Source organism: Heptranchias perlo, chromosome 2 (genome assembly GCF_035084215.1).
Source record: "Heptranchias perlo isolate sHepPer1 chromosome 2, sHepPer1.hap1, whole genome shotgun sequence".
NCBI lineage: Eukaryota > Metazoa > Chordata > Chondrichthyes > Hexanchiformes > Hexanchidae > Heptranchias > Heptranchias perlo.
The window spans coordinates 123,778,067-123,795,018 of record NC_090326.1 but is presented as its reverse complement, the minus strand read 5'-3'; the positions used below and the strand labels follow the sequence as shown (position 1 = coordinate 123,795,018).

Here is a 16,952-nt window from a genome sequence, read left to right as displayed (position 1 = left end):
CTTGAAATTGTGTCCTCTATTCTTGAATCTTGTTTCTTGGATCCAAATTCTCCATTCCTGTGAAAATCTTAAGACCACAATCATTCTCCTCTTCTCCAGAAGGTAAAACCTCAGGGTAGACAATCTTTTTCCTCATAACTTTGCCTTCAGTTGAGGGATCAGCCTTGTGGCCCACCTCTGGCCGCCTTCTATATTCTTTCTGTAATAAAGAGATCAAAACCTAACAGACTACTCCAGACATGTCCTCATTAAGGCCAAATACAACTTCAACATCACTTCTTTTGACTTCTAAGTCACACCCTTAGCTACGCATCCGAACAATTTATTTTCTTTCTTGACCGCCTGTGAACACTGAACTGATGGTTTAAATAATCTATCCACCAGATCTTTTCCCTGCTCTGTTACCTTAAGCATGTTGCCATTTAACATGTAATCCACATTCTCGCATCTTCTTCCTAATCTCCTGACTTTACACTTATCCATGTTGAACTCCATCTGCCACCTCTCTGTCCACTGATCTAGCCTGTCCAGGTTCCTCTGGATTATTGCATATTAGTACTGCCACTGCACCCAATTTGGAGTCATCTGCAATCTTAAGACATCTTGGACAATAATCAGTCTTCTAATTCATTTGTAAAAATTATAGACAACATTAGCCCCAACACCTCAGGCAACTGTTATCTACTTTGATATCTTCCCCATGCATTCCCTATCTTTCAGCCCCACATCAGTCCAACCTAATACTTTGCTATCTATATGGATAGATAACATCCACTGCCTCACCCTTATCCACCAGAACAAACATCTATTCCTACAAACAGGCTGAGAGATATGCAAATTAATGGGAACATTGATCTTAAGCTTTAAATGTGGCTCCTTAGTACTCATCTAAGCGACCTACAAAAACAAGAAGTTTGGACATTCCTTCTGTACTGTGATTGTCATGTGACAGTTGGTGAGAATATGGGGCAAGCTGCCAAGTGCAAACATTGCAAAGCGGTACCAAAAATTACAAAATACCAACACAATATTTTCTTGGTATTTAATTATAACAGCAGTAATCTTGCAGAACTGGAAGATACACCAAAGAAGACAGCTGGAAGGAAAACAGATTTAAAAATCTGTTGTCATAGACAAGGAGGAATGTGTGTGTCTGATGTGGTTTTAAGAGTCATAGTCAAGGTTTCAGAAATAATTCATTACAAAAAAAACATAAATGATTCATACTAGAAAATGCTGATTAGGATCTAAGGTTTACAAAAAGTAGCACCAGTATGCACTGAGTGGAGACTATCCAAGCTCATTTCATATTAAACCCTGGTAGTCTAACACTACCACTTGGTACCTACCATTTTATTCTGGTTGCTCAAAAATGTAAATGCTGTGGCCCCAAAGTCCTTCCAACGTACTCAATTGGATTCCGAGGTTAGATTAGATAGGTGGATTAAGGAAAACGTATTAAAGGGCTATGGGAATAGAGTGGGTAAATGTGATTAGAGCTATTTGCTCACGCGGAGGGTAAACACCAATATGGAATGGTTGGGCCGAATGGCTTGATTCTGTGCTGTAACTCCTACTTATTACTCCCGGCATAGCTTTGTGTCACTGCCTAAGGTTAGAATATCCATCCGATTGGCCTCAGGGGTGGAACCTCTGCCCACCCCAAACAAAGCCATCAGCACAAGAAGGACAGGGCCAGGGCTAGGGCAGGGGACTCCCCACACGTGGTGAAGCCAGGAGTACCTCATTGATAACTGGTGGAAATCGGGCCAACACGGGGGTCCAGGATAAGACCACAAGTTTTTTTTATTACAGAAGATGTGGCACCCATGTGCCCAGAATACCCGCATCCTTATGTGAGTGTGTGACTTATGTAGCATTCAGGTACCTTGTGCTGGAAGCGTGCCCTTTTCATGGGCCACACGGTCAATACTTTGATATGACAATATTAAACAGCGTTCAGGAACAACACGCACATGCTTGTGCACTCAGAAAGATGAACAATTGGCAAAGTGCAATGCATTCTCCCACTATGATGTACCAAGTTTAGAATGAAGTGCAGTTACGATACATTGAAAGTCAATGCTGAAATCAAGCCACCTTAGTGCACTTACCTTGGCAACCTTGCATAGTCCAGTAGCTTTCTTTCTCACCTGCTTCCAACTTTGGGCCACAGGTAAGACAGCATTTACTCATACTCCATTTGCGCTGCCCCTTATTACAGAATGGTCCTCACCACCAAAAAGAGTAAGCCTTCTCTGCAGAATCTCCTGCAGCAGGACCTCCAAAGCTATAAATGGAGCAGTTGTTATCCCATGTCTGCCCCAGCTATTCCCCCCCCCCTCAGTTTCAGGACTCTAGGTGTAACCATGGCTGCACCCGATAATCCATCCTGTGGTGCTCTCTGCATCATGTGCTGAGACCCGGGATGCCAAATATTTATTAGAATGATCTACTCTTACATTATAGTGCAGGGTCAGTAGGAAATACCATAGGTGTGCCACTGCACCAGAACTGCATTATCCTCCCAGTAGTGATCAAGCACTCCTGGAACATTTAAAGAGCAGCCAATTCCAAAGTAAAGCTCTATCTGTTCTGCTCCAACAATGTTTCTCAAATCTAGCCTCAGAACATTACCCCTTAACTTGGAAGTTTTCTGTTTCTCAGATTTCATAGAATGTTAAAGCGTAGAGAAAGGCCCTTCAGCCCATCAAGTCTCTGCCATTGTTTTTCTCAACTTCAGCCACCTAGTTTAATTCCACTCTCCTGGCACTGCCCACATCCTTTTTTAATATTTCTCTTCTTTTTCAAGCTACTATCCAATTTTCTTTTAAAAACAATTTATGGACTCTGCTTCAATAACACTTTGGGGCAGATATTCCACTTTCTAACCACCCTCTTCATAAAGATATTTTTTTCTACCCTCATTTCAATCTATTACTATTTACCTTTATCGTAAGCTTTCAAAAAGTTGAACACCTCTATTAGGCTACCCCTTACTCTTCAGCTCAAGTGAAAGAACTTTCATTTATATAGTGCCTTTCATGACCTCAGGACATCCCAAAGCGCTTTACAGTCAATTAAGTACTTTTGAAGTGTAGTCTCTGTTGAAATATAGGAAATGCAGCAGCCAATTTGCACATAGCAAGGTCTCACAAACAGCCATGTGATAATGACCAGATAATCTGTTTTTAGGTGTTTGTTGAGGGATAAGTAATGCCATGGGATCTTTTACTTCCACCTGAGAGTGCAGACAGGGCCTCGGTTTAACGAGAGAACTGAGATAAAACAGAAGTTATGTATGTAGGGCTGTGAGAAAGATTGATAGTGGAGAACTGATGAAGAAACTAGCTGGATTGCTCTTACTTGGAGCTGGCATGGACTTGATGGGCCGAATGGCCTCCTTCTATGCTGTAACCTTTCTATGGTTCTATGTAAGATTGGTAACATTCAACCTCATACACAGCAATTGGAAGACCCCAGACTGCTCCAAGTTCTCTAACCCCCAGGTGTACCTGGTCAGCCCCTGCTATTTTTGTTTAAGTTAGTGATGTTCACAGCAGGGGTGCTATGTAGCATCCTGTGTGTGTGTCCTGGGCATTCACTGCTCATTCCCCATTCAGATATCAGCCCTGTGGTATTTCTGTCTCCCCAATCTGCACTGACTGAATGTTTAGCTAAATGGTCAGTGGGGCAACTGGGTGGACAGCTGGGAATACTACTCAAATTGCCTGGGTGACACCCCTGTCACAGTCCAAGTACTGCACTGAATTGTCAGCTTAGATTATGTGCTCAAGTTCTGGAGTGGGATTTGAACCCATGATGTTTTGAGTTTTTGATTGTGTACCAGCAGCAGTTTAGCAATGTCATCTCAAGCCAATCCAAAGTACAGGGGTTAACTTCTCCTCCATTCCCTAATGTTAGGCCCTGCTTTATGATCACATATCTTTTCACTAATAGAGAGTGGAGGAAAATCTACTGTAATTTTTCAAGAACAACGTGCAAATACCTTATCTACTGTCATTTTCATCTTTGTTTTATGTTTTGCCTGCAGGGGTGTCACGGAAAAATGACTTGATCAGCTGTGATACTGGGATTTAATTATTTTCATGTAATGGGAGAATATGTAAAAGGTCACCTTAAAAATAAGGATGTGTTTGATGATCACATTATAAAATGAGGCCTTCAGTGAGAAACAGTTTGGGGCTTTGATCATACTTGCTTTGTTGTCGATTGTCTATCAGATATACATTTGCAGCAATGTGATGGAAGCCCGACAACAGATAATTGAACTTGCTCGGCAGCTGGACTTTATTCCGGTTGACATGGGAACATTGTCTTCGGCGAAGGAGATAGAAAACATGCCCCTGCATCTCTTTACCCTGTGGAAAGGCCCTGTGCTTGTGGCAATTGGCGTAGCCATTTTCTTCTATATATATTCATTCATCCGAGACATTGTACACCCCTATGTGAAGAACAAACAGAGTGACTTCTATAAAATTCCAATTGAGATTGTGAACAAGACATTGCCTGTAGTTTCTATTACCCTCCTCTCACTCGTGTACCTGGCAGGATTGCTGGCAGCTGCTTACCAGCTGAATTATGGAACTAAATATCGTCGATTTCCTGTCTGGCTGGAACATTGGCTGCAGTGTCGCAAGCAGCTCGGGCTTTTGAGTTTCTTTTTTGCCTCTGTTCACACAATGTACAGCCTCTGCCTTCCAATGCGACGTTCAGAGCGATATTTCTACCTTAACATGGCTTATCAGCAGGTAAAAAAAAGAGAATTTGAGCCTCTCCTTTTCTTTTTAAATGCCTCTATTGTTGACCGTATTTCTTCCCTTCATTTCCTGAGATGATGTTACCATACTATTTTACCCCCCACTCCCCCCTTTGCACCTCTGTCCCGGGCCATGCATCTGCTGTGGTCAATAGGGCAGGGTAGTTGGCCAGCTCCCAGGCCATTAATACTGCTGCTCTGAACTGGCTCCCAAAAGATATAGTAAAGTGGCTTGGTGAAGATGCCCTAACAAATTTCCGCTTCCCTTCTGCCTATCCTCTGCTTAAAGCCTCTATCTATAGCACGATTGGGAACTTGAAGAAGTGAGGGTGGAGAATCAGCCCTGCATCCTTTCACTGCTTGGTACTGTGCTGCTATCTCCTCACACCATTGGCCTATTTAAACTGTGCCTACTGCAGGCACAGGCCTGGCACCACCCCCAGGAATCACAGGGTGGCGTCAAAGGGATGGAGGAACCCGATAATCTGGGTCTCCTTCCTCTTTCCGGACCTTTTCACCGAGAGAATATTTAGTTCCCCAAGCGCCAGAGCCAGGAAAATCAGCTGTACTAATTCCTATATGATCCTACATGTGCCAGTACAGTAAAATAAATAATCAAGTCAACAAATGCAGAGAAAAATATAAAATACAGACTCCTCGGATAGTGCGCTCTCAGGTACCTGTCCCAGATAGATAGAAATCTGATGCCCTCATGGACTTCAATTTGGAGACCTATGGCCTAGGCTGGGAATGTTTAACCATAGAAAGCATTAAAACTGAGGCCATTCACGTGCTCAACTAACATCCACATATAGGCACTTTCCAGCAGGAGTGACTGGATAACAATCACAAGTAGGAACCTTGGTTAATTCTTTTGAGCCCCAGTCCAGGGGCATTGAGGCTATTTGTAGTGCCTGTACTACCATCCAGCTGAGATCAACTAACACAGTGCAGAGCGGACATAAAACCGAGAGCTTTCTTTGTCTGTGTAGTTTGGGCCTACACCAGGCAATGTATTTACTCACTAAGCCATGAAAGGGCTGTGTTATTTCTAACATAGATTTGAGCATACTGATAAGAAATATGTAGATAATGCTGTCCCAAGATTGCTCCATTGTTGCTGAAAGAGCTGTCAAGCAAAGACTGAGTACTTCACCACAGGAATGGACAAATTGAAGGATGTATCACCCCAGACTGCATCTCCAAAGGCCTGCTCAAGAACACTTGGTAAAAGCCAAGTAACAATATAAGTAATATATTGCTTAAACTTATAGCCCCAAGCTACCTGCGATTATTCAAAATGGTGATTTGTCAGGCATGACATCCCAAGACAGAATCTATTGTGACAAGAGTCAGGTGCAAGAGAGTAGCGGGAGCCAGTACTAAAGTTGAGAATCCAAAAGAAGAGAGCAACAGGAGCAAATACTAAAGTACCCTACCTTCTGAAGTTGAGCTAGCTACCCATTTTAATGAATTGACTGAACCAGCTTGCAAAATGTGAGTAGCTGAATATAATGAAACCAAAGCAGGGGGGTAAGCTGCAAATATAACCGAGCCTTTCTTGTCAAGGAATGTGCTTTTTCCCCAATTTTACCCACAACTGATTTACCCATGATTCTCAGGACATTTTGATAACAACAAAAGCCACCCCGAGTGATTATATATTTACACAACCTGTAGAAATATTGCATCACTTGTGTTCCTACCTGTTACCTTCTGTAAACTTAAACGAATATATAGAAGACATCTGTGAAACATTTAGGGGTGAATTCACGTCTTCCCTGCATGGGCAATAATCTGGCAGGATGGAACAGGCCTGCCCATTACAGAATCTGCCCGATTTCAATTTATTGATTCCGATCGGTCGTATAATGGGCAGGTGATCTGTTCAGTCAGATTACCGCCCATGTGATGAAGATGAAAATTTACCCTTTTAAAGTTCTGTTTTACTTCCTTATGAATCTTGTCTTTAAAAAAAAAGTTAATTTTTGGTTAACTGGGGCCCAAATTTTAATCCGGAAGAACGGGTGGGTTGGAGGCAGGGGGACAGTAAAAATGTTAAAAATCTAAAACCCGATCCCAACCCGCCTACTTCTGGTTTAACAGGGGCGGGACGAGGGGCGGGCGACCAACCCGCACTTAGGAGGCGGGTTGGTCACTGAAAGCTTTCAAGGCGGCTGCGGGCCTCCATTTTACAGCTTTTTTATTTTTAACCCCCGGGGGCCGGGATTCCCGGGCCTTCTACTTCACGCCACATGAGAGGAGGTGAGAAGGCCCGAAACAGCAGTTAAGTGCCTTTGTTGAGCTGCTTGTGGGCCCGGAGGAGCAGGAGTACTTCCCCCAGGCCCAACAAGCCTATCTGCAGCGAACCCCCCCCTCCCCGGCAACGATCTCCAGCCCCCCCCCCCCCACGATCTCCGCCCCCCCCCCCCATTCAACCCTGAGGTGAGTTTCCGCCCCCTTATCCTCTCCATCACAAAAGCCACCCACTACCACCTCCATAACATCCCCTGTCTCAATCCATTTGCAGCTGAAACTCTCATTCATGCCTATATCACCTCCAGACTCGACTATTCCAATACTTTCTGACCAGCCTCCCATCCTCCACGCTCAGTAAACTTCAGCACATCCTAAACTCTGCTGCCTGTATCCTATCCCACACCAGGTCCTGTTCACCCATCACCCCTATCCTTGCTGACCCACAATGGTTCCTGGTTCCACTATGTCTCAAATTTAAAATTCTCATCCTCATATTTAGATCCCTTCATGACTTTGCCCTTCCTATCTCTGTAACCTCCTCCAACTCTACAATGCCCCCAAACTCTCTGTTCCTCCAACTCTGGCCTTTTGTGCATCCCTCTCTTCCCTTAGCTCCATCATTGGCAGCTGTGGCTTCAGTCGTCTAGGCCCCGTGCTCTGGAATTCCCTCCCTAAACCCTCTGCCTGTCAACCTTCCTCTCCCTCTTTAAGACCCTCCTTAAAACCCACATCATTTCACCAGTCACCCCTCCTAATATCTCCTTCTTTGGCTTTGCGCCCATTTTTGTCTGATTATGCCTCTGTGCAGCCCCTTGGGATGTTTTTCTACATGAGAGGCTCTAAATAAATGCAAGTTGTAGCATTGGAATTGGTAACACTTGTTTTAACTGCAGTGCTTAGGAACAGTTGGTGAAGTGTGGATTTTTATAAATGAAATATTAACATTATTCCTCACACTCCTCCAAATTACGTTCAATTCCCCTATTAAAGGGCAGAGGAGTTGTCTTATTCCCAGCTCACTGCAGCATTCAAGACAAATACAGTGACTCTTTTAAATTGATTATTTTAAGTAAAATGCCTTTTTGTTATGGTAAATTCATTGATCCTATGCTCCCAGCAGGCAGCCCTACTTGAAAGGCATTCCAGAGTTAGGGCTACAACACTGTCGTGCGCATTGGTGAAATTACCCAGAAGGGACAAGATTCCAACACAACGAAGCTTTGCCAATGACGTCTGTAACAGTTAAAGATCATATTACTAGGCATCTTGTATAGCTGGAACAGAATTAGTAACAAATAAGTGCATGTGGGAGAGTTCATTTCATCTCAAGTGTATAATGTTCTGAAAAAGACTTACATTTATACAACACTTTATCACGTTCTTCAGAAATATCTCTGAACACGTCACATGCATTAACTTAATTTAATGAGCAGAGACTATTCTTAAGTAGGCAGACACAGTGACCCAGATGCTATGTATCCATTTCCCTGTTGATCCAGTTGAAACTAACTAAAGCATTATTCCTACTGTGTCAGGGCATAATATTTTTTAATTAATTTTTTTTCCAACTTTCTGATCTTGTCATTCATTTTATTCTTAATTGAAGCAAACTCTGATTTTGTCTCAAAGTTTTATAAGTTTACAAGCCATGTTTAAGTGCTTGGCTTGGATAAAAATGTCTGAATCGGATTTGATGCATTTATTGTGCTCCTTTCATAGGTTCATGTCAACAATGAAAATTCCTGGAATGAGGAGGAGGTGTGGAGAATGGAAATGTATATCTCCTTTGGAATTATGAGTCTGGGCCTACTCTCATTGCTGGCAGTTACATCACTCCCTTCAGTCAGCAGTTCTCTGAACTGGAGGGAGTTCAGCTTTATTCATGTATGTTTCTCTTTCATTTCATTTCCTAATGATGTGCAACTTTTTGTAATAAATCTGATTGCCACTTCTAGCTGTGTTTTCAGATCGACTGATGCATTAGAACCATATTATGTGGAAATATGTACAAAATATGTGGAAAAGGTGTTTCTGTTTCCAATAGGAATTAATACAATCAGCAAGCTAGAAGCCAATACGCAATTTTTCTTGTGTGTTGTTTTTGAAGCTGTAAATCAGATAGGAAAACAAAGCATAAAATACATGCATTTAATTTTAATAGATCCTGGTCCCGAAAATCCGTAACCCTTCTGGCACACTCCTGCTGTACCTTCGGTGAGAGTACATCGGAAGTGCTGGAATTTAGGCATGGAATCGGTTACACCAGATCCTGGCCTTGGAAGGGAATTCCTGCCCATCCCTTACAAAACCTGCGGCATAAGGGGGCAGGGTCATGGACTCCCTACATTGAGAGTTCCTGCTTTCCTGGCCTCCAAGAAACCGGGCATAGGGATGGCAGTGGTACACCTGGTGACACAGGCAGAAATGGCTAACCCATGGCTAACATGAAGGTATGTTTTACATAAGAAAGGAGTAGGCCATACGGCCCATCAAGCTTGCACCACCATTCAATGAGACCATGCCTGATCTTCTACCTCAACTCCACTTTCCCGCCTTATCCCCATATCCCTGTATTCCCTTAGTGTCCAATAATTTATCGATCTCAGTCTTGAATATAAACAATGACTGAGCATCCACAGCCCTCTGGGATAGACAATTCCAGAGATTCACAAGCCTCTGAGTGAAGAAATTTTTCTTCATCTTGGTCCTAAATGACTGACCCCTTGTCTTGAGACTATGACCCCCTAGTTCTAGACTCTCCAGCCAGGGGAAAAGCCTTTCAGCATTTACCCTGTCAAGCCCTCTAAGAATTTTATACATTTCAACGAGATCACCTCTCATCCTTCTAAACTCCAGAGAATATAGGCTCATTCTACTCAATCTCATCTCATAGGACAACCCTCGCATCCCAGGAATCAATCTAGTGAACATTCGTTACACACCCTCTAAGGAAAATATATCCTTCCTTCGGTAAGGAGACCAAAACTGTACATAGTACTCCAGGTATGGTCTCACCAGTGCCCTATATAATTGCAGTAAGACCTCCTTACTCTTATACTCCAAACCTCTTGCAATAAAGGCTAAAATACCATTTGCCTTCCTAAGTGCTTGCTGTACCTGCATGTCAGCTTCCTGTGATTTGTGTACAAGGACACCCAAATCTCTCTGGATAACAACATTTCTTAATCTCCCACCTTTTAAAAAATATTCTGCTTTTTGATTCTTCCTACCAAAGTGGATAATTTCATATTTCCCCACATTATACTCCATCTGCCACCTTCTCGCCCACTCACTTAATCTGTCTATATCCCTTTGCAGACTCTTTGTGTCCTCTCACAGCTAACTTTCCCACCTAGCTTTGTATCGTCAGCAAACCTGGATATATTACACTCAGTCCCCTCATCTAAGTCATTGCTATATATTGTAAACAGCTGAGGTCCAAGCACAGATCCTTACGGCACCCCACGAGTTACAACCTGTTTATTCCTACTGTCTGTTTTCTGTCCGTTAACCAAACCTCAATCCTTGTTAATATATTACCCCCAATCCCGTGAGCCCTAATCTTGTGTAACAACCTCTTGTGTGGCACCTTAGCGAATGCCTTTTGAAAATCCAAATATACTACATCCATCGGTTTTCCCTTATCTGCCCTGCTAGTTACGCCGTCAAAAAACTCTAATAGATTTGTCAAACACCTCTTGCTAGTTTACTCTCATATTCAATTTTCTCCCTCTTTATCAATTTCTTGGTCATCCTTTGCTGATTTCTAAAACCGTCCCAATCCTCAGGCTTACTATTCTTTTTGGCAACATTGTAAGCCTCTTCTTTTAATCTAATATTATCCTTAACTTCTCTAGTTAGCCACAGTTGGATCACTTTTCCCGTGGAGTTTTTATTCCTCAGGGGAATGTATATTCGTTGAGAATTATGAATTATTTCTTTAAATGTTTGCCATTGCTTTTCTACCATCATTTCTTTTAATCTAATTTCCCAATCTACCTTAGCCAACTCACCCATTACCGATGTAATTGGCTTTGTTTAAATTTAAGACACTAGTTTCAAACTTAACTACATCTCTATCAAACTCAATATGAAATTCTATCATATCATGATCTCTCTACCCCAGAGGATCCTTAACAATAAGATTACTAATTAACCCTGTCTCATTACACAATACTAGATCTAAAATAGTCTGTTCCCTGGGTGATTCCTCAACATATATTAGTGAAAAAAATAGTGCTGGAGAAATTAATGGGGCTGAAAGCCGATAAATCCCCAGGGCCTAATAATGCATCCCAGAGTACGAAAAGAGGTAGCCATGGAAATAGTGGATGCATTGTTTGTCATCTTCCAAAATTCTATAGATTATGGAACAGTTCCTGCAGATTGGAGGGTGGCAAATGTAACCCCATTATTTAAAAAAGGAGGGAGAGAGAAAACAGGGAACTACAGACCGGTTAACCTAACATCAGTAGTAGGGAAAATGCTACAATCTATTATAAAGGATGTGATAACAGGACATTTAGAAAATATCAACGGGATTAGACAAAGTCAACATGGATTTATGAAAGGGAAATCGTGTTTGACAAACCTACTGGAGTTTTTTGAGGATGTAACTGGTAGGATAAGGGAGAACCAGTGGATGTGGTTTATTTGGATTTTCAGAAGGCCTTTGATAATGTCCCACATAAGAGGTTAGTGTGCAAAATTAAAGCACATGGGATTGGTGGTAATATACTGGCATGGATTGAAAATTGGTTAACAGACAGGAAACAACGTAGGAATAAATGGGTCTTTTTCGGGGTGGCATGCAGTGACTAGTGGGGTACCGCAGGGATCAGTGCTTAGGCCCCAACTATTCACAATCTATATCAATGATTTGGATGAGGGAACCAAATGTAATATTTCCAAGTTTGCTGACGACACAAAACTAGGTGGGATTGTGAGTTGTGGGGAGGATGCAAAGAGGCTTCAAGGCGATTTAGACAAGTTGAGTGAGTGGGCAAATACATGGCAGATGCAGTAAAACGTGGATTAATGTGAAGTTATCCATTTCGGAAGGAAAAACAGAAAGGCAGAGTATTATTTAAATGGTGATAGATTGGGAAATGTTGATGTACAAAGGGACCTGGGTGTCCTTGTACACCAGTCACTGAAAGCAAACATGCAGGTGCAGCAAGCAGTTAGGAAGGCAAATGGTATGTTGGCCGCCATTACAAGAGTATTTGAGTACAGGAGCAAGGATGTCTTACTGCACTTATACAGGGCCTTGGTGAGACCACATCTGGAATATTGTGTGCAGTTTTGGTCTCCTTACCTAAGAAAGGATATACTTGCCATAGAGGGAGTGCAGCGAAGGTTTACCAGACTAATTCCTGGATGGCAGGACTGTCGTATGAGGAGAGATTGGGTCAACTCGGCCTGTATTCACTCAAGTTTAGAAGAACGAGAGGGGGTCTCATTGAAACATATAAAATTATGATAGGGCTAAACAGACTAGATGCAGGGAGGATGTTTCCCCTGGCTGGGTGTGGGGGGGGGGGGTCCAGAATGAGGAGTCACAGTCTCAGGATACGGGGTAGGACATTTAGGACTGAGATGAGGAGAAATTTCTTCACTCGGAGGGTGGTGAACCTGTGGAATTCTCTACCACAGAAGGCTGTGGAGGCCAAGTCACTGAATATATTTAAGAAGGAGCTGGATAGATTTCTAGACACAAAAGGCATCAAGGGGTATGGGGAGAGAGCAGGAATATGGTATTGAGAAAGAGGATCATCCATGATCATATTGAATGGCGGAGCGGGCTCGAAGGGCCGAATGGCCTACTTCTGCTCCTATTTTCTATATTGTTCTAGAAAACTGTCTCGAATGCATTCCATGAACTTGTCCTCCAAACTACTTTTGCCAATTTGGTTTGCCCAATCCATATGAAGTCCTCCATGATTATTGCATTACCCTTGTTACATGCTCCTCTAATGTCATGATTTATATTCTGTCCAACACCATAACTACTGTTAGGGGGCCTATGAACTACTCCTACCAGTGTTTTCTGCCCCTTGTTATTTCTTAGCTCTACCCATAGTGATTCTACATCCAGATTTTCTGAGCTCAGATCCTTTCTCACTACTGCCTTTATCTCATCCTTTATTATCAAGGCTACCCCCCACCCCCGCCCTCCCACCACCACTCCTTTTGTCTATCTCTTCTTAAAGTCAAGTACCCTGGAATATTTAGTTCCCAACCTTGGTCACCCTGCAACCACGTCTCAGTAATGGCTACCGGATCAAACCCAATTATCTCTATTTGTGCCATTAATTCATCTATCTTGTTATGAATGCTTCGTGCATTCACATACAGCATCTTTAATTTTAACTTTTTACTATTTTTCCCTGATGTGACCCTCGTCATTAATGCCCTATTATCTTTGTTAAACTCTCTGTCCCTTCTTGACACACTCTGCTTGTTTTTACCCAAATCGCTACTCTGCTCTACAGCCTTGACTTTTCTCTTTATACTTATAAATTTACCCTTACCTGAGCCCTCCCCATCTCTGATTAGTATAAAGCCCTATTTACTACCCTGGTTATTCGATTCGCCACGTCACTGGTCCCAGCCTGATTTAAGTGGAGCCCATCCCAACGGAACAGTTCCCTCTTTCCCCAGTACTGGTGTCAGTGTCCAATTTAATTATGGTCACCTTACAAAGTGGCCTCTGGGGGCACTTGTCTCTTCTTTCTGAGGGGGGTGATGGAAACCAGCACCCCTTCCCCAGACCTGGTTACTTGCACCAGACTTTCCGGCGTCTAACAAGGAGAGTGCCTTAGATGAAGCAATTGTGTTTTTCCCTCGACCATCTTCCCCCTGAGCCTGTGAACTTTGGCCAGGTCAGTGCCAATAGTGACTCAAGAAAGCAAAGTACACAAACTTACAAGGGCAGACAGAAGGGATGAGATTTTTGAGGATGAGTGAATAGTATTAGATTCAGTAAGCAAGTCATCTCAGATAAGTGATATGGCCAGGCAAACATCAGATTTCAAGAGTGAACCTTCAGGGATTGGAACTGGAGACCAGTACAATCAGGAACCGTGTTGTCATGTCAGAGGGACAAGTGCTGAGGAAAGCCAAGGAAATGGAGATATTGGATGGATTAAGGTTGGCAAAAGAAGCAAGAAAGATAAGTGCCCACAGTCAACATAAAAAGGACAGTTTGCTCTATGAAGCGATAAAGGGAATATGTGACAACAGGCAAATTGTTTCAGTGGGAGACCTCAATCAACCTAATATAAACTAGGAAATCCTAAGTAGTTTAGAGTCAGAGTTGGTGGATATAATGCATGACTGCTACTTGAGCCAGTGGCCCTGATATTTATGGGGGTGCGGGGAGGCCAAAACGGCAGGACCTCATTAACATTTTTTTGATCCGTTTCCCATCCGGCAGCCGGCCAAATGAACATTGACATAGTTCACAGTGTTCTCCCTTTGTGATGATGTGCCAAGTTTACAGTGAAACCTCACATAACATATTAACATGCTGCCACGTTTACACTGTTACCTTGGCAACATTGCATTGGCCAAAATATTTCTTCCTTACCTGCTCCCAGGTTTAGGCCAGAGATGAGACTCCATTTATGTGATCCCATCACTTTCACCCGCGCTGTTCTGGTACTACTCTATCGCAGTCTGGCCGTTTCTTCCAAATAGGGCCACCTTTTGCTGCAGAAGCTCTGAAGCTGGATTGCTGATTAAAACCATTTTGCCCTCAACCATCTTTCAGCCAAAAAAGAAGCATATCTTTCAGGGTAGCCAGCAGCCCTTCAAAACGCTGGCACAGGAAATCTTGCCTCCACGCCCTTCGCACACACTCTGTGCATCATGTGCCTACATAAATTAGGTTAGCAATAATTACAAGATGGTGCTTATTTATTGTGCTGGTCTTAGAATTAAACAAAAATCTTTTAATTACAGCATGCAACTCAGCATTGACACATCCCTCTAATTGTTCATAAATATACCAGCCATTGCTGGAATGTTCTGCAGTAATGAATGAATACAAAGTTCCTTTGTACACAAATGCTACTTGCATAGAAATGGGGAAAATTGATGAGAACTGACAGATTACAGAATGTTCAGAGTTAACTGAAGTCAGCTGCCTAAACTATAATTGGAGATTCTGTTTAGAAATATATCTCCTTAGACTTCCCAGCAGTGGATGTGGATGATTGTAACTACTCCTTTAAGAACTGTTATCTCAAATAGAGCAGGAGAGGACTGTCAGCACAGAGAATCAGAGCATGTTACAAAAACAGTGCAGTATTCAGAGAACATGAAATACAACTGCTACATTAGCAGCAATTGGCCCATTACTAAATAAGGCCTGAATTTGGACACAAAAGGGGTGACGTTGGTCTTAGACGGTAGCACAAAACAGGTGATAGCGAATTGGCAGCTCGTTTTACACCCCGCTTGATTTTCTTTTCCATTGAAGTTGTCTGTTTTGTGCTACTTCTCAAGACTGCTGCCACCCCCAAAGGATTCAAAAATTTAAATCTAAATTGTTATAAAATGCACCATTGAAATTGGTATTAGGAAAATAACTCATTTACATTAATTGATCCTTTTAGTTTTATTACCAAGTCACATGTGTAGTAGAAGTTAATAGATTTTTTTTCTTTTTGGAAGGACAGCATTTCCATCCAGCCTACAGCTGTAACAAAGATTTTCAAAGAAAATTCAGAGATTAGGAAATATTTATCCTAAGCTGTTCATATGGATTTCCATCTTTAAGGTCACTGAGTTTGTTAGTCCTGTAATTTCTGTGGAAGGCATTTTTGTGGAGTGAGCTTCTTATATTTAAATATACATTAGCAGATCTCATATAGCATTAGAACAAGTGGGTGTGTATTCAATTTTGGGGGTAATATCGGGGCCACTGGTTTACAGTGACTCAATAAATCAAATTCCATTTTTAATTAAATGGTATCATATGATTTTTCCAGGTGTTTTAGAGCTTAAATTCCACAACTCTGTTCATTATTCTGTGAAAACCATAAATAAGTTGGGGAGGGGTTTGCTAGGTTTTCATGGTCCACCTCTCCAACTTAACTAACCGGCTTTAACTATTCACACATTCTCTGGGTCTCATATATGTCTTTTATTTCTCTTATCGTGCCTCCTTTCGACTTAAGTTATTATAATTTCTGTATGTTAACCACCTCCTGCTCTCTACTAAATCACTTTTACAGCTCATCTTTTTTTTCTTCTTGTGTACATGTCTTTTTCCCCCTCCCCTTTCCCTGGCTCTGAGAAGCTGCTCATTTCTGGTTCTAATGGAGGCCAATGCCGGAAACATTGACTTGTCACTTCTCTCCACAGATATTGTGCCTGACTTGCTGAGTGTTTCCAGCATTTTCTGTTTTGGTTTCAGATTTCCAGCATCTGCAGTTTTTTGTTTAAAATCATCAGTTTGCTTCTTCCAATTGTGGGCGGGTGTATTATTAGCTTGTCCCTGAAAGTTGGAATTTGTGTTGGGGCAGTCGGTCCCTTCTTGAGAAATGAGAATATTATTTGCTGTTAAAAACTGAAAGTGCAACTTAAAATTGTTTTTCCAGAGGCATTCAATGTCCATGTTTTATATTTATGTTGCCCCAATGGTGTCAGCACAAAAGATGTCCTTAAAATGTCCTTTCCCATATTTAAATTTTATGGCACTGAAATTCAAGGGGAGGCTTTGGAGTGGGCGGAGCTGGTGAATGCCTCCAGTGGATGACCATGGGGTTGGGTTGGCCCCCTTGTATATGTTGGGTTGGCCCCCTTGCCCTTTTTGTCTGCCCGTCATGTGTGGTGGGGGTTGGAGTTTCTCTGCAGCACAATGCTGAAGTGAACTACGGTCTCCAAAAAAATACTGAAAATGTGG

At 42.3% G+C, this 16,952-nt stretch overlaps 1 protein-coding gene across 4 annotated transcripts in view; it reads left to right on the top strand.

Annotated features, from left to right (window-relative positions):
* The window catches only part of steap2 (STEAP family member 2, metalloreductase), an 85,772-nt gene that overhangs the window by 57,063 nt on the left and 11,757 nt on the right, over positions 1-16,952 (top strand). For all 4 annotated transcript variants that reach the window (XM_068007061.1, XM_068007060.1, XM_068007062.1 and 1 more), the window contains exons 4-5: positions 4,245-4,772; positions 8,759-8,923. In XM_068007061.1, coding sequence (XP_067863162.1) covers positions 4,245-4,772; positions 8,759-8,923 — 693 coding nt within the window. The remainder of the gene's footprint in view (positions 1-4,244; positions 4,773-8,758; positions 8,924-16,952) is intronic.